We start from the raw sequence: 25983 nt of genomic DNA on the forward strand, positions 1-25983 counted from the left end.
GTACCAGATTGCATGACCAGGTATTTCGGGAATTCATAGGTGGGAATTCAAGTAGTTGCTTATAGGACAATCTTCCAACAAATGCATGATGTTAGGTTGGGGTTCGACATCTAGTGGATTCGTTTGTTCACGGTCGACTTACAGCGGTACACGTTGTGTCTTAAAGAGTCCTTGTAGCTTGCTATGACTCGGGGACGCTTCATATGTCGGGTGCACTACCTTGCACTTGATGGCTTCTGTAAATCGTGCCTGTGTGATCCTGTCCACGAAAATATCGAAAGGAAATCTTTCTCATGAGTTTGTTCTGGCTTGTTTCATAAGCCTCACCCTTTGTTTTGTTGAATATGGTAATTTGTGTTGCTTCGATGTCAAGTGGTGATTTCAGATCTTTCCTAAGAGGTGTTCTCATATTGTTATGTGAGAATGCAAATTCTTTTGGTCGTTCAATTGTCTCATCAATTTTGTCAACCGGAGTTGTTATGTCAAGTCTTTTCAACCGGTGTGCTTCTCTTTGGTGGATTCAATCCTTTCCAATGTTGCAAGATCAGTCTCTCATTTTATTCCGGAGTTCATCTCATCTAGCCCAAGTTGTCTTTGTTTTTCCCCGCCCTCCCGCCCTTTTTCTTCAGCGATTGGATTTCATCCAACTGCATTTCACTTCAGTGATGCTTCCGCTATCTTTTCTTCCTTTCGTAACCGGTGATTCATTGTGAAGATTCTCAGGAGTCGAGTTCATCATTTCTTCATTTTGTTCTTTTCCGGTGAATTTAGTTCAGATATCCGTGTTCATCATATCCTTTTTATCCCTGTAATTCTTTCCTATGTTGGAAATTCTTATCAGTCTATCTTGTTTATTCAGTTATCTCTACTCTATCCGGAGCGTTGAAGTTATCTCAGAATTCTTGTTCTCAATTCTTTAATTATTTCGAGGTGCTCAACCTCATCTAGTTTTTCTTTTTACCGGTGCTACATCAATCCTTCTAGCTATCTTTTAACGGTGGTTTCTTTGAGTGGGCCCATAACCCACAGGTTCTTTCCCAGGATCTTTCCTGGCTCTTTTAATCTTTCCCGAAGATCTCTAATTCTTTTCAACTATGACGTAAGTATGAATTTCATCAGTCATATCCCTTTTCAAAGGCCTGTTCGAATTAATTCTCATATTTGGCTCAACCTTTCATTCCTCATTATTCCGGAGTGTCTCAGCTATTCTTGGTGTTGTTTCTCGTCATCATTCTCACCTTGCAATTCGAAGGAACGTTCCTCGTAAATCTTTGTCCATTCTTGTGAAGAATGTCATCTCGGCTTCGCATTATCCTCTCATTTGTTGTCAATCTTGAGTAATCCCTTTCATGCTATTCGGTGCATTTCTCAGTTGTTACCTTTCTCGTTCCTCCGAAAGCCATCATTTCAGAAGATTCTTCGTTCTCAGCTTTCAGCTTTCATCCTCAATTCTTCTCAATTGTTGTCTCTTCGTTCGTCTCTCGGTTATCCGGTGCCTTGTTCTAGTTTTCTCTCAGGTGACTCATGATCTCTTCGTTCTCATGTTTCTCCATTGATTCTTGGTTTCCATTCAACTGTGAATTTTTACCGGTGCTTCCTTCAATTATGCCTCAAGTGGTGCTTATCTCTCTCTCTCTCTTCAAGATTCTTTCAAGAGGAATAAGTTGTATGTTTACTCCGTTGCTTGTCATCAATTAAATTTGATGAAGGATGAGCATAACATAATTCTTATTCTTGTTCATAGTAATCTGAATTCTTCTTCCGGAGGACTCATGATATCAATTCTTTTCTCAAGTATCTGTTCTCTTGCATTCCCAAGTGCATTTGTTCTTCCTTTATCCTTTGAGGTGGTATTATAGCATTCTTGTTAGTGTAGGATCCTCGAAGAGTTTTCCTTTCAGGAATGAGATAATTAAACCCACCAATTCTACGATCATGAGATATTTTCAACCCACGAGTTCTTCATTGAGCTATCTTGATTTTGATTTCACCTAAATCCTTTCCTATGGATTGTTGCTATTATGGTGCTTGTCTTAATCCAAGCTCTCAATGTTTCCTCTTGGTGTAAGTAATTGTTCATATCTTGTTTCTCGTAATCTATCATTGGTTCTTTTAGTGGTTGGTTGTCACCTCATATTAGTTGAGATGATTTTCATAAGCCCACTACTATCTGGTTCCTTTCGTTGTTTTTTTTCCAACAACTCCGTTCAATTCTTCTCGCAAGGGTACTTGTCAAGTTCATTGGAGTTAGTAGTTGTCATTCTTTTCTTCTTTCTCTTCTTCCGTATGAGCTAGTTCATATTCTCTTTTCCCGGAGGCGTTGTGTTGTTGCTCTTTTGGGTCAATCTTGTTGTTCTATCAAGATCATGGTGTTCCCTTGCTCTATTTAGTTGTTTTTTATGTATATTGTCTATTTCTTTCATCTTATCGAAATTTTTTTGTCCCATTTTCCTACCGAAGTGTTGCCGAAATTTTCCGTGAATTCTTGCTTCTTCTCTTGTCATTCCTCAAATCCTTGCAACCTTCAAGGATTGTTGGTTTCACTCGTTTGTCAAAGAAACGACTAAATTTTTACCTCTTGCTTTCTCATCCTCTCCACCTTTCATTCTTGGATCTCGGGGCGAGATCCTCTTGTAGTGTAGGAGAGTTCTGACAGCCCGATGCCGACGTTCCAGAAGATTCCCCTCTCTTTCCGTTTTCGTCGTGTGTCTATTTTTATTTGTCACATCATCATCGCATCATGCGCATCATCTGCATTGCATCGGCGTCTCCATTGCCGCCCGTTTTCAAAACTTGCATCCGTTAGTAGTTGCCGGTTCTCGTCGTTGCCCGTTCTGAGCCCGACCGCACACGCACGCGCCCGCGGCACCGTCGAAACCCTGTTTTTAAAGTGCGTTTAAAACTTTCTCTGATCGATGTGAAACTAGGCACGCGGTCGCGATTAGATATAGCTAGGCCGCCTGTCGAAATTTCGTTGCGATCGGAGACCGTCTGGTACCCGAACGGTCGACCGTAGCGGCACCGTATTCGGGCTACCGTCGGACGTCTGTCGGTGTTCTAAAATTCGTGTCGCGCCGCCCGTTCTCCCTCTCGTCTCCAGTAAACCACCCTACACGGCCGTGTACCCATACCCGCGTTCGGAATCGTCCGAATCCGACCCCGCGGTTGGATCCGGAGCGCGATTCCGGTTAACCGAGCCCCCCGTTTGTCTATATATAGACCCCTTCTAATTTCGGACAGCCTCCCCCTAATCCTGCCTCGTTTTCCGCGCTCGAAACCCTAGCCGCCTTCCACCCTCTCTCTCTCCTCCCACCCACCAGCCGCCGCGGGCCCGCCGAGCCCAGATCGGGCCCGGGCAGGCCCATCCGGCGCGCCGCCGCCAGCCGCCGCCTCCCGTGCAACCCGCGCCCCACGCCGCCTCCTAGAACCGCGCCGCCGCCGGGACCTCGCCCCTTCGGCCGGAGACCTCGCCGCGGAGCACCTCCAGTCCCGCCGGCCGTCGCATCCTGCGCCAGCACCCAGCACGCCGGCCAACTCCCGGCCTCGCCTCCCCGCGCTGCTCCCGAGGTCCTCGCGCCTCCCTGCTCTTCGCGCGTCGCGCTTCACCTCCGAGCTCGCCGCCGCCCTGGCCTCGCCCCTCCGGCGACCGGACCTCACCGGAGGCCGAGCACCCACTAGCTCAGGCCGGCCTCGCCTCGAACCGGCCGCAGGCGCCGCTCACGCCGAGCTCCCTCCTCGATCCCGATCTGGATCGGGAGGAGCGGTTCGCTCGCCAGCCGCCAGCCCCGTGGGCCTTCGCCCCGGCCCAGCAGCAGGCGGTGCCAGGTTGCCCCACGGCCCAGGCCTCGGCTGCCTGCCTCCAGCGCCTCGGCCGACCTCAGCGTTGCCCCCAGCCAGCCCAAGTGGCCCACGGTGAGATCCAACCCCCTGTCGTGTCCTATATGGCGCCTAGGCGCATTTTACGTGTTTTGCGCCACTGTTAGGCCCGTTAGTGAATTAGGAATTTTCGGAATTTTTTAAAAAATTCCAGAAAATAGGGAGATATTTAAAACGTTCATATCTTTTATTCCGTGTGTCGGAACGAGGCGTATTTTATATGGTTTTGGGGTAGCTTCGCGAGTAGAACACGATTTCACAACTTGCATATTTATTTGATGTAGTTTAACGAGCCAAATGCCTAGTTTGGCGTGATGTCCCAATAGGGGAACGTCCCGTATTTATTTTTCTTGCGGTCCGGATTGCTCGAGAGCCTTAGGTGAAATGCCCATGTGTTAGGGACTTATTTGCCATGTATTTTAGAGTGGCCATGCGTATTTTTGCGTGTAGGATTTGCCGGTAATTTATTTCCCCGCGTTTAGAGGTATATCTCGCATTAATGTGTGGCATTATTTTGTGTTGTAAACCCCAAATATTTTATATGTTTCCGGGATAGAAAATCCCATGGATTTTTCTGTGCAATTAGTTTTAGCTTTCGAGTAAGTTAGTTCGCGAGATATTTTGCTATGTTGCCCTTTTGATTAATTCGTAGGATTTCTTCCGTGCCTCGTTTGAATTAGTTGTCAACTAGAGAATTGATCTTGGATGTTTTGTTTAGCCCCTGGTATTTTTAGTTGCAATAGAAATGCATGTTTTGATGTGTTTTGCTTGCTCTCAAGTTGCTAGAAATAGTGTTGTTTTAGACGAGCTGAAATATTTCTAAGTCTGGAATCTGTTATATTTTGTTGCTGTCTTCTCTTGCTTGCAGCTTGTGTTCTGTAGCTCTTTTGAGGTTGGTCCAATGAAGTTAGTTGTACCCCTTGTGTTTCTCTAGCATGCTGTGAATTTTCATGCCATTTGGAGACCCGTAGCTTAGGATTTTGCTGCTGTCAATATGCCTTCAGGCTAAAAACTGCACTTTCACGAGGTGTAATTTTCACTAAGTCTGAAATAGTGCGTGAGATGCCATTTTGTGTCTTCTTTTCCTAGTGCTCCTTGCTGCCATGCTAGTTGTTGTTAGTTGTTTGTAGTAGTGCGTCTTGCCCTCTTTAATGCCATGCCTTGCTTGAGTTTATCGGAGTTGTGTAGCTCGTAGTTGTGGGTTGTAGAAAATGCTATGTGGCTGATTTTGGCAGATTGTAGTCAGTTCTTGTTTTGCTCGTAGTTTTTGAACCGTAGCTCCGATTAGATCATGTCCTACATGAAACTTGCTTAGAATCTCGTGTAGTTTCATTTTCTCTTGCTGTTTATATGTGTTGAAGTGCTCGTAGCCACCGTTGCACACATATTTGCATTCATGCTCTCATATCTTGCGGTGCTTGTATCTTTTGAACCGTAGCTCCGTTGGAGATGTTCTTTATGTGTAGATTGCTTGCCTTGATGCGTAGAATCACGTGAACCTATTTGTTTTGCTGTTTAACAACTAATTAAATGTGTTTATTCAGATCTGGACAGAATTGTAAATTAACATGTGAGGTCGTTTTGGAGGTGCTATATGTCATTTCCGACCTCACTTAATATGTCTAGATAGGTAGTTTAATCTCCGCTTCACCTCTTGCATGTTTGACAACATTAATATTGCCGTGTAAATAACCGGGATAGAACTAAATAATTAACGTGGAGTTTCGCCAATATGCAACTCGTGCATGTTGAACTTCACTTAATGTGTAGTGTTTGATTGTGTGATTTGTCAAGCCGTGACTTGCATGTTTTCAGCTGCTCATGCATCATATGTGTTGTGCATCTTGTGGTGAATTCCGTGTGTTGATTTGTGTTTCCGGTTTGCTTCGTCTCGATAGAGTTCCGCAGCGTGCCGGATTGTGAGGACCCGTTCGACTACGTCGGTTCGTCTGCTTCACGGAGGCATTCTTCTTCCAAGCGGGATCTCAGGCAAGATGATCATTTCCCCAGATATCATTACTATCTTTGCCATGCTAGTTTTACCGTTGCTATCGTTATGTCTCGTTGCCTACCACATGTTAAATATCAGCCTCTCAACAATGCCATGAAACCTTCAACCTGTTCGACCTAGCAAACCACTGAATGGCCATGTTACTGCTTGCTTAACCCTGTTGTTAGCGTTGCTAGTTGCAGGTGCATTGCTTCCATGTGAAAGCATGGGTTCCTTGATATATCACCATATTTAAATGCTATTTAATTTAATGTACCTATATACTTGGTAAAAGTTGGAAGGCTCGGCCTTTTCTAGCCTGGTGTTTTGTTCCACCTTTGCCCCCTTTAGTTACCGGCTACCGGTGTTATGTTCCATAAATGAGCGCTCCTAACACGATTGGGGTTGTTATGGGGACCCCCTTGATAATTCGTTTTAGACTAAAGCTGGTCTGGCAAGGCCCAACTTTGGTACTACATTTGCCTAATAACCTAATAATAATGCATAGGGACCCGCCGGCACCCGCGGACTATTATAATCAACCCCCAGGCCAGTGCTCCTCATGAGTGTTGGTCCCACCTGAGCGATGTCCGGCGCCCCTCTGGTCACCCGGAGGTTTAGCGATCCCGACGTCTAGCTCATCCGCCGGGTCCTGAGAACGAGGTACGCGACTCCTATCGGGATCGTCGACACATCGGGCGGCCTTGCTGGATTAGTTTTACCTTTGACGAGATATCTTGTGCATCGGGATTCCGGTGATGCTTTGGGTAATCTCAGAGTTGAGGTTTTCCACTAGGGAATCCGACGAGATCGCGAGCTTCGTGATTGAGGATTTCTATGCGGCTTGTGGTAATTTGTGATGGACTAGTTGGAGCACCCTGCAGGGTTAAATATTTCGGAAAGCCGTGCCCACGGTTATGTGGCAACGTGGATACTTTGTTTAACACTGGTTCTAGATAACTTGAAGTTAATTTAATTAAACATGCCAACTGTGTGCGTAACCGTGACTGTCTCTTTCGTGAGTTCCTTCTCCGATCGAGGACACGGTGGGGTTATGTCTGACGTAGGTAGGTGTTCAGGATCATTCATTTGATCATCAGTAGTTCACATCCGTTTTGCGTAGATCTTCCCCCTCTTATTTCTGGTACTCGTAAGTTAGCCACCAAATATATGCTTAGCCGCTGCTGCAACCTCACCACTTAACCATGCCTCACCCATTAAGCTTTGCTAGTCTTGATACCTTTGGAAATGAGATTGTTGAGTCCCCTATGGCTCACAGATTACTACAACACCAGTTGCAGGTACAGGTAAAGGTTACTCGACGCGAGCGCGTTGATTGTTCATTTGGAGTTGCTTCTTCTTCTTCTTCTTCTTCGATCTAGGATAGGTTCCAGGCCGGCAGCCTGAGATAGCAAGGATGGACGTCGTTCTTCTTTTGTCGTTTATTTCGTCAGTAGTCGGACCCTGCTCTTACTCTTGATGAATATGTGATGTACTAATGTGACTCTGATGTAGCTTGTGGCGAGTGTAAGCCAACTCTTTACATATCTCTTCTTTTCATTACATGTACTTGTAACGATATCCATTCTTGCGACACGACGAGATGCGCTTCTATCCCTGACGAGGCCTTCGTGCCAAATTGAGGATAGGGTCGCATTTTGGGCGTGACAGTTATGCAGTTGGATAGGCTTCCATGTTTGCGCGGGCATTGGCAGCTTGTCCCCTATAATTTCTGCCCCTTCCCTGCCGGATGTTTGTTCTAATTCTTCGTCCCCACATGCCTCCATTTGTTTACTTGTTTCGTTGTCTATTAATTCCTGAGAGCAACATATTAAAGAATCATCTGTATGCAAGATATAATAGAATTAGAATTAGAACTATTTGGGACATAGTTGGAATTGAAAAGATACCTCTGTCACTTCGGAGAGTCCAGAATCAGTGGACTGCGTGCTCTTATTTTCCTCCAATTCATCTTTGCCGGCTATTCCATTTGAATCTGCCAGATTATCCCCTATAGTTTCTGCCCCTTCGGTGCCCCATGTCTGTTGTAATTCCTCGTCCTGAACTTGATCATTTGTTCACTTGTTTCCTTGAATGTTATTTCCTGAGAAAAGTTGACTTTCGCATTAGAACTATTTTTTTAGGACATAGTTGAAAAAGAAAAGATGACTTTGCCACCTCGGAATGAGTGGACTGTGTGCTCTTCTTTTTCTCCTCTTCATCTTTGTCGGCTTGTACATTTCAATCTGCCAAGTTGTCCCCTATAGTTTCCCCCCCTTCGGTGTCGAACATTTGTGCTAATTCAATGTCTTGAGTAGGCTGCATTTGTTCACTTGTTCCCTGCCTTGTTAATTCCTGAGAGCAACATTACAAAGAGTAATCCCTATGCAGAATATAATTTAATTAGAGTATAAATATTTGCGATACTTTGAAAAGAAAGCATGCATGTGTCACTTCGCAATCAGTGGCCTGCGTGCTATACTTTTTCTCTACTTCATCGTTGTCATTTATTCCACTTGATTCTTCCTTGATTAGTAACTGAAAGACACAATAATATAATATTATACAGTATGTAGTCCATATAAAAGAGAGAATATTATGAAGGTGAGTAAACAGTTTTATATTTGATATCATCGCACAAATTACATATTGTTTTGTCCCGCCAGAATAACAATAATAATGACATGTGAAAATATAATAATGACCTCATTAATATGTATGTTTTCTGTATCATCCACGATGGCTTGTTGTTCTATTGTCTTTGATGGCTCGGGGTTCACATCCTCGTCTTTTGTTATCATGCCTTCAGTAACCATATTTTCCACATGCTTGTCCTTGCCTTCCTCGTCCATGTTTTCCTGAAAACCAAAGCATATATTAGTATTAGTTCCTCGTCCATGCTTTGTTTAGAAATGAATAGTCCATATAAAAGAGAGAATATTATGAAGGTGAGTAAACAGTTTTATATTTGATATCATAGCACAAATTACATATTGTTTTGTCCCGCCATAATAACAATAATAATGACATGTGAAAATATAATAATGACCTCATTAATATGTATGTTTTCTGTATCATCCATGATGGCTTGTTGTTCTATTGTCTTTGACGACTCGGGGTTCACATCCTCGTCTTTCGCTATCATGCCTTCAATAACCATATTTTCCGCATGCTTGTCCTTGCCTTCCTCGTCCATGTTTTCCTGAAAACCAAAGCATATATTAGTATTAGTTCCTCGTCCATGCTTTGTTTAGAAATGAATCGTCCGTGCTCACTAAATGTCTTTGTTTGCTTGGTTCGGTTTTGATATTTTCTATCACGGACCAACCATTGCCAGTGCTGGAATAATCTGTCACAATGCCCATAATAACATTTAATAAAAATAGAAACAATAAAATTTAGCAATAGGACATTGAAGGTTTTGTTTTGTGCCTTGGGGATAAACCACATAGTATTGTGCCTTATTAGGCTTGTTATGTTGTCTAATATGTTTCTTTATCTGCATAGGCATTGTTATCTCGTCCTCTATAATTATTTTTTCTGTGATTTTAACCTAACACGACATTTTAAATAATAGAAACATCTGTACCATCTGAAATATATGGATCTTCTATAATGGTATCATACAGTATTTTCAAAGACAAGGATTTGTATTAAACATGCTGTCATTTGGCACCAATTTTGCAGTGCATAAAGCCATTGGTAAGAATCCTAATGTGCAGTGTCTACTAATATATTAAAAAAAGATTAATACTGTACACTCCATACTAATTGGAAAGGGAAATACTCCATACTTTTTTGAAAATATATACACTGTACTCTCTAAAAAATGGCATCACATCCGTTTTATGGCCATACTATGTCTCTTTTTCATATAGTATGTGCCACTGTTTGAATATACTCTTTTTTGGATGAATATACTACTCACTTGGATCCAAAGAAAAAAGGTTATATGATTTTTTGGAACTAATAAAATTATATACTCCAGTTTCAAAAGGAAATACACATATACTCCATACTAAATTTTATAATATACTCCATACAGTACAAATAAGAGCAGTATGTACTCTTCCTTACCTGTGTACTTGAGACGGTGCGGCCACCAGGGCGAGGACGGTGTGGACACTGGAGCTAGGGCAGCGCACGGGGATGGGCCGAGGTGTCCCCGTGAAGCCGCCACCGATGCGACGACGGCGTGGACATCAGATTTAGGGCAGCTCGCCGGGAGGGGCCGAGGTCTCCTCGAGACAGCACGGGCAACGGGGGCAAGGACCAGGAGAGTGGAAGAGAGGTGGAGGAGAGATGAGGGCAAAGAGGGAAGGTCCAGGAGGGGATCAGGGAATAAGATCGTGGACTGCCGCGTCGTGGGAAGGAGATTGTGGACTGCGGGATTCTAGGGAAGGAGATCCGAAATTGTTGGGATCGTGGACCTTTATCTTTTTTTATACCCCTTGCTTTTCCTTTTTATTTTTTATTATACCCCACACATATAGAATTGATGGAATTTTTTCGTAATACATTTAATATACTAATATTTGTTTCGGCTCATCGGATAGTTTCTTGGAATTTTTATGTGCTCATTGTTATACATTTTTATATAGAAAAAAATATCTTTTTCTGTACCGAAATATAATTGTTGTATCATTTTGTCTTGGCACATTGGACATGAGTTTTCACGGAAGTAATTTCGGTTGTTCGAGCAAAACGGAAACCATCAAGGTGAGTTTCGTTGCTATGTTTTATTATTATTGTTGCTGATCGTATCTAATATTGGTGCTACAGCAGCATCAAAGTAAGTGTTGCCATGTAAAAAATTTGAGAAGAGAATCATAATATATAGTATCGAATACATCTTCAGCATGTACCTAGATAACAAGATTGGAGTATTTAACATCAACTAATGGTAGTACTACCACAAGTAGGTCCTGAAACAATACACTAAACGAAAATAGCAAAAGCCAGTAACTATGATAGATACATCATACCCAAATTGGAGCCTGATCATCATAACAGGAAAATATGATGGCCCAAAATCGAAGCCGAAATCAGTTACAGTAAAACGAGCGCAATCGCTTGATCATCACAGCAGGAAAATGCGATGAACCAAATATAGATAATGAGCGAGTAAATAGCAAAAGACAATAATTATGACAGATACATCATCTTATTAAGACCACAACATATTAACTTTGTGTGCCCCGTCTTCATGTGATGTGTTGTTTCTTTCTCCTCTTTCTCGCTTAATATGCACCTCGACACTCAATCTGTCGTGTGCCTCTTCCAGTATTTTGGGACGGAGGGAGTACCTTTGCAAAATATAAATGCAAGCACATGAGATGATTGGATAACGTTCCCGAATCTATATCCAGTACTCCTTGGATTAACAATATCTGACATTTTCAAATTCAACATTAATCTGATATTTGCAAGACTGGACATCATTAGAGAAAAATATTAGAACCCCGACAATAGCAGTGAGATTCATAGCATCAGCTAATCTCACAAATGTTGGTGATAAGTAACTATTTTGCTCTTGTTTAGCTTCTCGAACTAATCATTCTGCCTTGATTCATTTATTGCATAATTTTCATGATCAAAAGACAGGAAATATCATGAAAGTAACACATCAGCCTGCACGGCAGAAATTAAACAGATTCTAGGCAAACTAAACATTTCATTTATTTCAAAGATGTTGTAAAAGAAGAGAAAGAGGTAAACCCACTACTCTTTCAAAAAGGTAGGCACCATTATTTAGCTGCCACTACACCGTTAACTGGCCAAGACAAAGATCAACCCAGTCGTTGCTACGGCTATGTTTATCTTTCTTGTTAGTTAGGTACAAGCCTAAAAGACGGAAGTGTATGCACTAAAAATAATACAGAATGCATCTGTGTCAACTACTCAACCTACATGTAGCACATATGCTTCCCATGAACAACTGATTCCAGTTTTTCCATTCACACATCCAGTTACTTGCCAATCAAATGAGAAACAAATTGTATTATATGTTTGGCATCAGAATTTTTTTTTAACATTTAGCATTTAGCTCATATTATCTAAAAAACATTTACCCTACGTTTGCCAGCAACTTTTTTTTTAAGTTTTCAGAGCGTACTGCGTTATTTTTAAATATTTAGGCTCATAATATACTTGTTGAACCAATATGTTTGGCAGCAGATTTTTTTTTAACATTTAGGCTCATAATATACTCGTTGAACCAATCTGTTTGGCAGCAAGGTTTTTTTAAAGTTTTCAGAGCATACTGCTAAAAACAAATTCACTGGTCAAAACTTTAAAGTTTTCAGCAAGGTTTTTAAACACATGTCCGTCCATGAAAAAACCATATTAGCAGGAGAACATATTAGCATACCCTTAGCTCATTTAGCACAAAAAGTTGCACAACAGTTCAAAACAGTAGCACAAGAACACAGTAGCATACATTTATATCAAAGGGGGATCACATGCAGAAGCAGAGAAAGGCTCTTACCTTTTGCTGGATGGAAGAAGATACTCCTGTGTTACCCCCTCATCTGCTACTTCTTCTCATTTGTTAAGCCTGTAAATGAAAAACAATTAACGTTAAATGCAGGAGTAGTTTCGGATAAATTAACATATTCATGTGTGCAAATAAATAATGGAATAACGCACCTCCCTCATCTCTCAAAACATCTCTATAGACAATGTTCTTGGTGCTTTTCCCAGATTTATCAACCTCCTTGTTTGGCTTGGCCAAAATCCGTGTCGTCTCCCTCGACACCCCCCTTGACAATGCAACATATAGCTGACCATGTGAGAATACTGGCTCGGGAAGGTAAATACCGACGTTCGGGATCGTTTGACCCTGCGCCTTGTTAATTGTCATTGCAAAACTCAAGCGAATGGGGAACTGTTTTCTTTTAAGTTTGAAAGGAAGTGAGATGTCCTCCGAGGGCGACAAAGGGATCCTAGGTATGAACACCCTCTTTCCAGCATGCTGACCACCAACAATCTCTGCGTCGATTGCATTATCCTGTAAGGCTCTAATCATAAGCCGTGTTCCATTGCATAGGCCATTATATGGGTCGAGGTTCCGTAGCAGAATGACCGGACAATTGACCTTTAATCTCAATACATGCGGGGGCAAGCCATTTGGTGTGATCGAGTTTAGAAAATCAATCGTGTAATTATTCTGCATGTCATCCTCGATTGAGTCGAAACTATGGTATAGCTTTTCTTCGCCTGGAAACCTTGAGATCATCTTGTCATTCAGGTCATCGACATGATCGTTCTTGGTCGAAAGAATAGCACGTGTGCTCATGTACTCTCTCGATTTAGCATTGGCATGCAACGATGGGAAGACATCTTGGATGAGCTTGTTCATAGCTTTCTCATCCTCGGTATAGGCAATCACAATGTCGTTAGGGAGACACACATAGTCGTCACCAATTATCTCTTCTGTACCATTGCCGATCCTTAGGAGGTATTCGGAGAACCAAGGACCAGCCTGTGCCCGCATATTGCGCGTGAGGCGTATCTTGCGGATCTTCTCCCACGGATAGGATCTTAGAAGTGTAGCATCTGTGATTTGTGCTCTTGTCCCACGTGTCACAACAGGAAGGACCTGCCTGAAATCCCCACCAAAGACTACAACCTTTCCCCAAATGGCAAAGGACATCCCATTATATCCTGAAGCGATCTATCAAGCGTCTCAACTGCTTGACGTTTTGTCATAGCAACCTCGTCCCAAATAATCAATGACGCCTGTTTAAGCAACTCCGTTGTACCACTCTGCTTAATGAAACTACACATGCTGTTGTCGGTGAGCTTGATTGGAATTTTGAACCTGGAGTGCGCAGTCCGTCCTCCGGGCATTATCGACGCCGCTATCCCTGATGTAGCAGTTGCGATCGCTATCTGGCCCATTGAACACACCTTCGCAAGCAATGCCTTGTATAAGTATGTCTTGCCAGTGCCTCTTGGACCGTCAACAAAGAATATCTGGCTTTTTTGTTTCATCACATGATCCATTATGTCATTGTAACCAGCAAGCTGCTCATTGTTCAAACTGCTAAATAAATCTAGGTGTTCTTTGTCCATGCTGATTTCCCTCTCCTCTGTTACCTCTTTGTACTCACCGTCATCACAACCATCAGTGTCAAGCAAATCCAGAAGTCCATAGCCTGCAATATCCTTCCCCATGGATTGCAACATATCCCTAATATCTCTGAGGACCATTTGCTCAATTGCTGCATCATTGGATTGATTACGACGGTAATCCTCAGACATCGATGCTAGATGTTTGTCCCATAGCTGTCGGATTTCTGTTACCTCACAAAACACCAGTATAGTCGCAAATAACCGTCTCAGGGCAGAAGGCATCTGAAATATGGCTGCCTCCGTCATGCAATCATCGAGAGTTCTATCGTGCTCAATCAGGCCTAAGTGCTCACATGCCTCCCTGAAGGAACTGCATGGATTGCCATTTACAGTTTTTAAAGCATCGAATGAAGTGGCACCTCGGACATGACTTAGGAGCACACGCAAGTAGTATCTTTCTCCTTCAGCAGGGTGTGCATACACAAGTCTTCCAATCTGTAATCTCTTAGTTTTTCTATTCTGCCACTTTTTTTTGGCAAAAGTTGTCATAATGTTACACAGTAGTTGCCATAATGTTTACACTACAGTTGTCATGATGTTACACAGTAGTTGCCATAATATTTACACTACAGTTGTCATGACATGTTCTATCTATTTTTTCTTCTAGATTTAAAGTTATCGTTATATTTTCAACTAGTGCTTTTTGTAGCAATTTTTATTTATTAATTATGATAATTTTTAGTAATCAACCACGACAAATTTAATTCATAAGTCGTGGCAAATTTTAGTAATCCATCGTGCCAAATTTAGTTTATAAATCATGACAATTTTAAAATTTTAACCATGATCGATGAATTTTTTTAACCAAATACGGGGTATTTCTCTTACACACCATATAAAATGTGTCGCAAGAATGTTTTAACGCCCACACGTGTGTGCTTTATCGTGACCCGAACAAAAAGCCTGATTCTCATGTGCTAATGGTCAGGTATGGACTCAGTTCAGACCATGTGGCTAATCTCTGGGACCGGAGACGACGCGTGGCGGAGCGACGGCGGCACGGCATCCTGCGACGAGAGGAGCATCTGCACGACGGCGTCCATGCTGGGCCTCCTGCCGGGGTCGTCGTCCACGCACGACACGGCCACCTCCAGCATCGCGGCCGCCTGCGGGTGGCTGAAGTCGCCGCGCAGCCGCGCGTCGACGAACTCCTCCAGCCACGCCTCCTGCAGGTCCCTCGTCTCCTCCCTCAGCAGCGCGACGAGCCGAGGGAAGTCCATGCGCAGCGCCTCCCCTCCGCCGCCGTCCACCTCCCAGTCGCACACCCGCTGCCCGCGGAGCAGCTCCAGGAGCACCACGCCGAAGCTGAACACGTCGGCCTTCCCCGTGATGGGCAGGTTCAGCGCCCACTCCGGCGCGACGTACCCCCTCGTCCCCTGCACCCGGGACAGCACCCGCCCGCACTCGTCCCGCCGGCTCAGCAGCTTCACCAGCCCCAAGTCGTTGATCTTGGGCTCCAGGTCCGCACCCAGCAGGATGTTCTCCGGCTTCACGTCGCAGTGCACGATCCACTCCAGGCACTCGTGGTGGAGGTACGCCAGCCCCTTGGCCACGCCCACGGCCACCCCGTACCTCGCGTGCCACCCCAGCGCGGCGGCGCCGTCGACGAAGAGGGCCTTGTCGAGCGAGCCCTTCTCGACGTGCTCCGAGACGAGCAGCCGGTGCGAGTGCTCGGAGCAGAAGCCGAAGATCCTGACCAGGTTCATGTGGTTGATCCGGCCGATCACGCTCAGGTCCGACCGGAACACCTCGTCGGCCTGCGTCACCTCCTCCAGCCGCGTCACGGCGACGCTCCGGCCGTCGTCCAGGACGCCCTTGTACACTGCCCCCGACGCGCTCCTCCCGACCTCCTCGCTGAACTCGGAGGTCGCGGCCGACAGCTCATCGTACGTGAACCTCCTGAAGTGGTTGAGCACCAGGCTGTATCCTTCGTCGCGGATCCGCCGCGCCGCCGGGTCGGCCCGGAACACGAACAGGTACCCGACGGCGATGAAGATGGCCTCCATGACGAACAGCCCGGCCAGGAAGGAGTAGAAGTAGACGAAGTTGAGCCTGCTGCCGGCGGCCAGCAGGTAGGAGGCGCTGCTGTTGGCGTTCACCTCGCGCACGGTGCACCTGTGGCCGCCGTAGCGCAGCACGGAGGGGTCCAGGTTCTCGACGCGGCGGGGCACCTTGAGGTAGATGGCCTGCTTGCTGTCCGGCAAGCGGCCGTTCCAGAGCGCGATCTTGGGGTAGCACTTGCCGGAGCCCTGCTTGTAGCCGAAGGCCTCGCAGTTGCAGTCGTCGAGGCAGATCTGGCGGCACGTGTCGAAGGTGAGCGCCTCGGTGTAGTTGAAGTCGAAGCCCCAGTAGTCGGCGGCCGGCATCGGCGCGAAGTACACGTCCTCGCCGCACCGGATGTCGAACTCGCGCCGGCAGCCCTTGCTCCAGTCGCTGGCGTTGGCGACGACGAAGCCCTGCGGGCAGGAGCACACCGGCGCCCCGCCCAGCCCGTACGTGCACAGACCGTAGCGGCCGCAGATGCCGTGCACGTCGCATTGGCGCGACATGGCCGCCCACGTGACCCGCCAGGTCCCCGCGGGGGCGTCGAGGCTGTACTGGCGGAGGTTGCCGTCGTAGTCGAGCGTGAGGCGGCGCAGGACGCCGGCGTCGCCGAGGTCGGAGGCGTTGAACTTGAGGTTGTCGCTGGCATAGAAGCGGCCGCGCGCGTCGAGGCTGCCGTAGCGGCTGCTGTTGTAGGCCGTCCGGTTGTTGTCCCACCACTTGTTGAACGGATCCGGCCAGTAGTTGCTGCTGATCTCCGGGCCGTCGTACATGAGGTTGAGGATGTTGTTGCTGTCGAAGTAGAAGTTGTAGAAGCCGGAGTAGGGCAGGCCCCTCGCCGACGCCGACACGAGGCGGCGGTACCGGGTGATGGGCTGGCCGGGGAGGAGCGTGTCGGTGGGCCAGTCGAAGCTCTGCCAGAGCGCGCGCCCGGACGCGTAGGACACGACGAGGTTGCCCGAGTCGAGCAGCTCGGCGCGGTCGGCGCCGGCGTCGCTGGTGTTGGTGCTCCACACGACGCGGCCGTCGAAGTCATGAAGCACGAGGGAGCCGTCGCGGCGGAGCTCGGCGCGGGAGCCCCGGCCGTTGACGGGGGCGTCGCGGTTGGCCGTCCAGGCGACGGTGGCGTCGGCCGAGGCCGTGAACCAGATGGCGAGCGTGTAGGCGTTGGTGGCCACCTGACGGAACCCGCACGAGAAGTTGCCGCTCGGGGACACCAGGGCGTGCACGCGCGGACCGGAAGAAGAGGACGAGGCGGCGTCCTCCACGGAGAAGGAGTCGCCGCGCCACATGACGCTCCGGTGGTCGCCGTCCGAGAGAGCGGTCCAAGGCAAGGTGGCGAGAAAGAAGAACAAGGCCCTCAAGGCTCTCATCGTGCTTGCTTCTCCAATCTCCACTCCCAAGTGTGCTCCGGTGCAGCTCGTCAAGGCTAGCAATGGTGCAAGGCAAGGCTGCTGGCTGCGACAGGTGACAAGGTTGGTTCTGGTTCATCATGGGTGCTGCGAGCTTCTTATAGTGATCGGCGGTGTGATTGTTGGCGGCTGCTTTCTGATGATCAGATGTTGGGGGAGACACGGTCATGGTCACATTGACATGACTCCCGTCCTGTTTGTGTTTGGTCAAGGCCATTATATTGGGGAGGTAGTATGCCATTGAACGAGTATTTCCGTTACCTATTTTCATTTAGCCGCCTGGCCCATGTACAACTTGTGTAACTAGTTGACTGGTGGATTAGTGGACTGTGATTTTTGTCAAACCCTCGATACACTGTGGAGTTAGACGCATTCCATTAAAAGCGCTTCAACTGCAAAAGCAGCCATGTTCACCAAGGAATCATTAGTCAAGGCACGAGAATGATATAAAACATCAAACCACAGAACCACCAACTATTTTATACTCAGAGCTATGGATTTGGATTGGAGTAAGAAACAATTTTACCTCACCAATCGTAAAATACACTAGTAAAATGCTTTTTCCGTTTCAAAATATATGTGTTAACTTTGTACTAGTTTTAATACAAAGTTCTATTAAGCTTAAGTCGTTTATTTTGGGATGAAGGGACGTACTCCCTCTATTTCTTGATACTACCTTCTTTCTATAATAAGTCTTTTAAATTTAATATAATTTAGTATTAAAACTAGTATAAAATTAAGACAGTTATTTAAAAACGGAGAAAGTATAGTTTTTTTAAAGATTTTACTACGAATTACATATGAAATAAAATAAATAAAATTATACTTAAAATATATCTATATACATTTATATGTATTAAAATCTTTAAAAAACTTACATTTAGGAACGGAGGAGGAAGTAGTGGACATTTAATATGTTGCGTAATCTGACATGAAACGATTGTGACGTATCGCTAAGAGCGACACAAGAATATAATGTTGCAACAGCAACTATTCAATGCTTTCACGTAAGTCAAACAAACGGAGAACATCGCAAAGATTGCAGCTCTACGGGTCGTGATTGAAAAGGTCTCGCAATCGCAGCAGCTTCTGGCGAGCCGGGAATTTAATAAGTGGATATACGCTCAAGTCTTAAATTATGTGAATAAATTTGAACCCGCTGTTTGATAGAGACTTTGAACATTGGTAGATTGTGCCCATCAATCAGGAAGGCCGTCAACATCCACTGAATATATAGCCGCATAGTTCGTCCAAGTGACTTCAAACTCCTAAAGGTAATTCACAGATCCTCAGTGGCAGCACTAGATGCAAAAGGTAACTCGTAATTACATGCCAATTCTGATTTGACAGATGAAGCTCTTAACTGACGACAGTTTGTATCAGATAACTATGCTGGACAACATTTGAAGCGATGAAACAGCTCCGGAGCAGACAGCGAGTTAAAATCCAGCATCAAAATGTGAAGGTATTTCGCTGGAAGTATCAAGCTTCAACCATGGGCTCGGGCACAGGTGAATCTGGAGCGGCTCCGCTCGCGCTTGCCTTGCTTTTGCTTGACGGGTGCACAGAGTTGAAGAGGATGTCCTTGATGACCTTCAAGGATCAAATTATAGAAGTTAGGGGCAAAAATCAGAAGTTCGAAACAGGAGAATAAAATGCTGGAGTTCAGGCAGGAACTATAGGACTTACCTGTGACATGAGACCATGAACCTGTTCAGCAGTGATTTTGGAGCTATCCCGGGTTACCTTAGCCAGTGGTGACTCCTCTTGCTAGAGAAACCATAAAACAAGAGACAATAGAAGACACATTTAGTTCACAAATAAAAACAATTCAAACAGAGAGCAATGAACAAATACAATAAGTTAACTGAAGAACCTGACAATAGAAGGTTACATAGACATAAGAACTTAGGATGTGTTAACTAACTGATAAACTGATCCACGTCCGAAAGCACAAGATGGGTAGGAACTGAGAGTACTTGAGAAATAAAGAACCATTTGTGTATGTAAGTGTAAATATACACGGTGTAGGAGGAACATATTACAAAACTGCAATAACAAAGCAAACTAGATCTATATAGGTCTGGTACAATCCCTCGTTTCATGCACTCAAGCTCAATGAAGTAATTGACATAAAACATTTCATAACTACATAGGACAGCATAGCATCGAAGTATCAAACAACACCATCAGCCTCTCCTAGGGGCTCAACCATTTTCACAATCTTCGCACTACTAATACTTTTTATACATCACCATAAAATTAGCATCATATCTGCTATACTTTCTTCGTTTAATAAACAAATAGCAGAGATTTGTAACATATCCATATGAAGATAACATGGCAATGTGACAGGCATAAGGTCAGTTACTCCCTCCGTTCACTATTACAAGATGTTCCAACTTTTTTCTAAAATAAATGTATGTAGACACGTTTAAGTGTGTTTGTTCACTCATTTCAGCCCGTATGTAGGCCATATTGAAATATGCAAAACATCATATAATAGGGAGTGATAATTGACCTAATGGAACTCCATCATTATATCAATAGTTTAACAATCAGACATACAGGACCATCCATTTACTATGGGAAGTGACAAAAAATTAACAAAACAAACAACATGACAATACATCTGTTCCTAAATGAAAGACGTTTTAGCAGTTTTAGGAACAGCGGGTGTACTAAACAGACAAGCAGATAGTGATATGGCACATGAAAGATGCAGAAACTGAAACAATTATGTGGCCCCCAAAATAGTACCGGCTTTGTGAACCTTCAAACGAACCTTCAAACGAGCAAAGAGGACAGTGGTGTACACTGAGGATAACCAAGTTTAAAGGGCATGAACACAGAAACTGACCTCTTTCTTTCGCTGTGATGGCATAAGCATGCCAAATCGACTGTGTGCCAGTTGCCCTTCAGCTTGCTCTAGTTTATCAGCTGTGTAGCACAAAAGTAGTTATCACTATCTCTCTATTTATTGCAAGGCCAAACTAGACATAACCAGAAAACAAGTTCCCAGAAATATTTCTACAAGGGGAATGCTTACCTAAATCAAAGATTTGTCCAGCAACATAATCCCTGTTGCCCAGAAGTGGTGACGAAGACAATGTGTTGACCCAGTACTTGTTCCAGAGTAGATCAAGGAGGTGAGAGTCCAGGGATGACTTGAAATAGGTTATATCCAAAGAATAGTACTGCATGAAAATAGAGTTAGAACAGAACTAAAACACAAGCTTGCAAAAATATAAATTAGAAAATTGATCGCATTACCTGTTTGCAGTGAACACCAAAATCTTCTATCTTGTTGAGTGGTATGGTCTGATACTCAGACACGGGCTCATCCGGAGGCTTGTAATCTTTTGGATATGTCCTAAAAGCTCCAATGTCCACTTTACCAGCAGAAACAGTCCTTGTAGGGTCTATCACAACAGCCAAGAATGGTTCTTGAAACTGCTGATTAAGCATCTGAGTTGAAACATCAATGCCTGACAGCCAGCATCCATAACCAGGATGTGAGTGGTACCACCCAACCACATTTTCCAACCTTCCAGCCTATCCATATGGAAAGCATATGCAAGTTAGTTTGATAAGTAATTAACAGTAAACACCTAACTCAAACCTGCCCCGTGCACATTACTTCCCAAGTTAACATATCTCAGTTGCAGTACACTCTAAATTATTCTTTGCCAAAACAGATTAAACAAGCACAAATGGACAATCAAGGATATGTACTATATCTAAGATATCAAAAATAGGGGGCGAAATCTTCTATCTTGTTGAATAAAATAGCTGGTACAAAACAATTCTATACATCACATTCAATGGTGAAAGAAAATACGGAAGCATTGGGCCCTGTTAAATCCCACACTAAATACTACTGTATGACACCACTACTAATTAAGCATGATAACAACCAGATAAATTGATACAGTTGCATCAGATTACCCAGTACGTCAGCAAGCTAAGTCAAGTAATCGATATCTAAAACAGATGGGCAAACTTACACAAAGGCAGACAAGTTCATAACTAAAACACAGAGCTATTATAAGATCATACAAGCAAGAAGGAATTGTCCACATTTAACTGCACAAGTTGATGCACCTAACTGCAAGACGCATATATACACCAAATTAGCAGCATTGCCTGGTAATCCACCCACCCAAAACTATTCATACAGGCTACATGTGACAAGGTAGCACCCTAACAGTAGCAATTACTGGTGGTAACTATTAGCAATTTTGATGCGCGAAAAAGGAAATAGACAGTCTGTTCAGAGCAGCATTGCAACATCTGGTCAGATCGGGAGCTTCTAAAAATAAACAGGGACGGTGGTGGCGGAAGGATTTGGGGGCGGGCGCTGTACCTGCTTGTTGATGGTGGAGTACTCGACCATGTACTCGTAGGCGTCGGCCTGGGCGTTGACCCTGGTCTCGGTGCCCTCGACGGGGAGCGCGAAGGCGTCCATGACGATGATGGAGTCGCCCTCGAACTTGCCCTGCATGAGGCCCATGATCTCGATGGTGCCGCCGGCGCGGGCGTGGACGACCATCTTGAGGAGCGCGAGGGCGGAGATCCTGGCGCGGCGGAAGTGGTGCGGGTCGGTGGCCCAGGGCTTCTCCTGGTGGGCCCGCGCGTTGGCCGCCTCGTCGTAGCGGTAGATCGCGTCCATGGCGTCCGGGTCGGAGGCGGCCGCCGGGATGTTGTTCTCCAGCTCCCACGTCTGCCGCGCCACCGCCGACGACGAGGTGGGCTCCATCGCGCTGGCTGCGCCGGGCGGCAGGCAAAACCCTAGCTAGGAGCGGAAGGGGAGGATGAAGATTGAAGAAGGGGAAGAGGGGTTTCTCTGCTCCTCTCTCCAATATGTGGAGACGTGGCCGCTGCTAGATGTGTGTATGTTGGGCTGATTTCTCCGGGCTAGGCCGGGTGGGTTATTACCTGTTGGGCTTTACAAGCCCGACTTGTGTGCCACTCAAAAGAAAAAACTGGATTATATCCTCGGCCTGCCTCTCAAATATATATATATATATATATCCTCAGCCTCCGACCCAAACATAATTGTTTCTCTCAAAAAAAACATAATATGTTTTTGGGACCTCATCCGAATTTTCTCAGAAAAAAAGAAAACCAACCTAAATATGAAATTGAGCCGAAATATATCCTAATGAATGAATTTGGACCAATCTTTGGAGGTGTTCGGTGATCCTCCAGCTCTCTGAAATCTGAGGATCTAGGGAGCACCCTTTCCCCCGCTCCACGGTTTTTAACTGCTGCTCCACCAACTCCGGGAGTGGGGTTGCAGAGCTGGAGGGCCTCCGAACAGACCATTTATCGTACTTCAATGTCTAACTTCAGTAAGCTTCCTATTTAGAAAATTATACGTTTCAACCCTAAACTAACCACACATTTTAATTTATATATATACTCCTTCTATTCCTAAATACTTATATAAGTTTTTTTTAGAGATCCACTAAGGATTATGTATATAGACATACTTTAAAGTATAGATTCACTCATTTCGTTTCGTATATAGCCTATAGCAAAATCTCTAAAAAGACTTATATTTAGGAATGGATGTAGTAAATTTGAACTTTGAAACCGGTCGAAATACAACCCCAACTGATCTCGGGGTTCAGAACTCAACCCTCGTTTTGATTTTGGGTTGGTCAACAGTTTTTGACCGCAAACAATGCTGACTCGGCACTTCCAACTCAGGGCTGGGAGGTCTAAAAAAACAAAAGGGTTTCGTTTCTCTGTCTCACTTGCCCCAATGACGCCCCCATGCTCAACAGCACTCCCAGCCGCCACTCTACCGACCATCCTCGCCGCAACTGACTTCGGTTGCCATGTGGCAACTGTGATGCTTCTCGGGCGTAAAGTTGAGTAGAACCGTATATCGACCGCCGCAGACAGTGCGGGGGCGTGGCACACACAATGCCACCATGCCCATGGGACGTGGACGTGCTGATGCGTCGTCCCAACATGAGATGCTCACCCACGTCTCAAAGAAGTGTGTGGAGCCACGTGCATCTGCAACGGAGTGGTGAAGTGCTTAGTGAGCACCATGTCGTTGCATCACACGCGTCAGAACTAGACGAACAACAAGGGGTGTGACGATTTTTGCGCCAGCGTATGGCGCACGAACAGGTCAAACATCGGTTGCTGATCATGGGCGGAGTTCTTGCCTCATGTGTGTGCTATCGGAGCCAACTTCTATGGTACTCGCCTCCAAACACGGTAAATATTGAAAGCAAAGATACAAAACAAGATTACTACAATAGCACTAATCATGTATACAAACAAAAGCAAAAAAAAAATTGGGTTGCCTCCAAACAAGCAATTTTTCTTTCATGTATTTTAGATAGGAATGCATATTTTTTCACATTTTCTCATCGATGATTCACAAAGAATTTTTATCAATGATAACTTTTCATGGAGACAATCTTTACCATCTCAGGAGGTTCCTTGTGATTTATTTCCCTTCTAAATGGTAGGTTTCAAATCTTTTATTGGCAAGGATATCAATTCACTTAACACTTTGATACATCTCAAATATCTATAAATTTATTGTTAAATACTATTATGTTATCACTTTTGTATGTTTTATATGACATTTTATATTATTTTTCTGGTCTAACTATTAAATTAGTGTTCGACGTTAATTTTTTTCTTCATGTTTTTGGATTCGCAGAAAATCCATACCTACAAAAGTCCCAACACGAAGAAAATTCTTTGACGATTTTTCTCACAATAAGACACCTTGGAAACTTTGGAGGGGGACGTGAAGGCCCAGAAGAGCCCAACAAAGGCACGGGGTGCGCCCTAGGGGTCGGGCACATCAGCCTACCTTGTGGGCCCCTCGTGACTCTGCTTGCCTTAATTCATGGCCTATAAATTAACATATTGGCGATTTTTCTCACAATAAGACACCTTGGAAACTTTGGAGGAGGACGTGAAGGCCCACAAGAGCCCAACAAAGGCAGGGGTGCGCCCTAGGGGTCGGGCACATCAGCCTACCTTGTGGGCCCCTCGTGACTCTGTTTGCCTTAATTCATGGCCTATAAATTAACATATTGACGATTTTTCTCACAATAAGACACCTTGGAAACTTTGGAGGAGGACGTGAAGGCCCACAAGAGCCCAACAAAGGCAGGGGGTGCGCCCTAGGGGTCGGGCACATCAACCTACCTTGTGGGCCCCTCGTGACTCTGTTTGCCTTAATTCATGGCCTATAATTAACATATTGACGATTTTTCTCACAATAAGACACCTTGGGAACTTTGGAGGAGGACGTGAAAGCCCACAAGAGCCCAACAAAGGCAGGGAGTGCGCCCTAGGGGTCGGGCACATCAGCCTACCTTGTGGGCCCCTCGTGACTCTGTTTGCCTTAATTCATTGCCTATAAATTAACATATTGACGATTTTTCTCACAATAAGACACCTTGGAAACTTTGGAGGAGGACGTGAAGGCCCACAAGAGCCCAACAAAGGAAGGGGGTGCGCCCTAGGGGTCGGGCACATCAGCCTACCTTGTGGGCCCCTCGTGACTCTGTTTGCCTTAATTCATGGCCTATAAATTAACATATATTCAGAAACCCTTGAAGTGAGACTTGAAATAATGTTATCACCGCCGCAAGCATCTGTTCCGTCATGATTCCATTTGGAGCCCTGTTTTGGTACTCTGTTGGAGGGAGGAATCGTCGGGGAGGCCATCTTTATCAATCTTGATGCCTCCGTGACGATGTGTGAGTAGTTCCACAAGGCCCTACCGGTCCATAGTAGTAGCTATATGGCTTTCTATGTCTATCTCTATTGATCTTCACTACAATGATATTCTCTAAGATCAATCAGATGTAATCTTTTTCCGATGTGTTTGGTGGGACTTGATGACTTGTGTATTATGATCAGATTATCCATTGAGTTATTTTTTATTCTTGATGTCTCTTCTATATGTAATTCTATAGTGATGTATGCTTTCTGATCTATAAGTCTTGTTTGACCAATTAGATTAGTAGATCTTGACGAGCGGTGCATAGTAGTGGGTTAAACCTCGTGGCAATCTTGGCAAGTGAGAAAAGGGGCAAAGGCATGTATTTGTGTTATTGCTACTAATGATAAAACGACGGGGGTTAGTCATTGTGACAGCCCGATGCCGACGTTCCAGAAGATTCCCCCTTCTTTCTGTTTCCGTCGTGTGTCTATTTTCTTTTGTCGCATCATCATCGCATCATGCGCATCATGTGCATTGCATCGGCATCTCTGTTGCTGCCAATTTTCAAAAGTTGCATCCGTTGTTAGTTGCCGGTTCTCGTCGTTGTTCGTTCTGAGCCCGTTCACACACGCACGCACCCGCGGCATCGTCGAAACCTTGTTTTAGAAGTGTGTGTAAAAGTTTCTCTGATCGAGGTGAAACTTGGCATGCGGTCGTGGATTAGTTATAGCTAGGCCGCTTGTCGAATTTCGTCGCGATCGGAGTTCGTCTGGTACCTGAACGGTCGACCGTAGCGGCACCGTATTCGGTCTACC

The 25983-nt window shown here is 45.0% G+C and overlaps 2 protein-coding genes across 2 annotated transcripts; both read right to left on the bottom strand.

Annotated features, from left to right (window-relative positions):
• Nucleotides 1-14943: 14943 nt before the first annotated feature.
• Nucleotides 14944-17337, bottom strand: LOC123428850 (putative receptor protein kinase ZmPK1). The gene has a single exon (XM_045112970.1). It carries the CDS (start codon nt 17335-17337, stop codon nt 14944-14946), a length of 2394 nt encoding a protein of 797 aa, XP_044968905.1.
• Nucleotides 17338-18576: 1239 nt separating this feature from the next.
• Nucleotides 18577-22346, bottom strand: LOC123428089 (COP9 signalosome complex subunit 5). The gene is made up of 6 exons (XM_045112251.1): nt 21824-22346; nt 20731-21012; nt 20507-20654; nt 20318-20397; nt 19147-19227; nt 18577-19050 (listed from the first exon to the last, which is right to left on the bottom strand). Exons 1-6 carry the CDS (start codon nt 22214-22216, stop codon nt 18940-18942), a joined length of 1095 nt encoding a protein of 364 aa, XP_044968186.1. The 5' UTR covers nt 22217-22346; the 3' UTR covers nt 18577-18939.
• Between the last annotated feature and the right edge of the window lie 3637 nt (nt 22347-25983).

Source organism: Hordeum vulgare, chromosome 2H (assembly GCF_904849725.1).
Source record: "Hordeum vulgare subsp. vulgare chromosome 2H, MorexV3_pseudomolecules_assembly, whole genome shotgun sequence".
NCBI classification, from domain to species: Eukaryota; Viridiplantae; Streptophyta; class Magnoliopsida; order Poales; family Poaceae; genus Hordeum; species Hordeum vulgare.

Bases quoted from the DNA above. Each gene is read 5' to 3' on its own strand.
- LOC123428850 (XM_045112970.1), bottom strand. From the start codon at position 17,337: ATGTGGCGCGGCGACTCCTTCTCCGTGGAGGACGCCGCCTCGTCCTCT.
- LOC123428089 (XM_045112251.1), bottom strand. From the start codon at position 22,216: ATGGAGCCCACCTCGTCGTCGGCGGTGGCGCGGCAGACGTGGGAGCTG. The intron at 21,013-21,823 runs GTACAGCGCCCG...CCATATGGATAG, and splicing joins ACTCCACCATCAACAAGCAG to GCTGGAAGGTTGGAAAATGT. The intron at 20,398-20,506 runs GTAAGCATTCCC...TGTGCTACACAG, and splicing joins TGGACAAATCTTTGATTTAG to CTGATAAACTAGAGCAAGCT.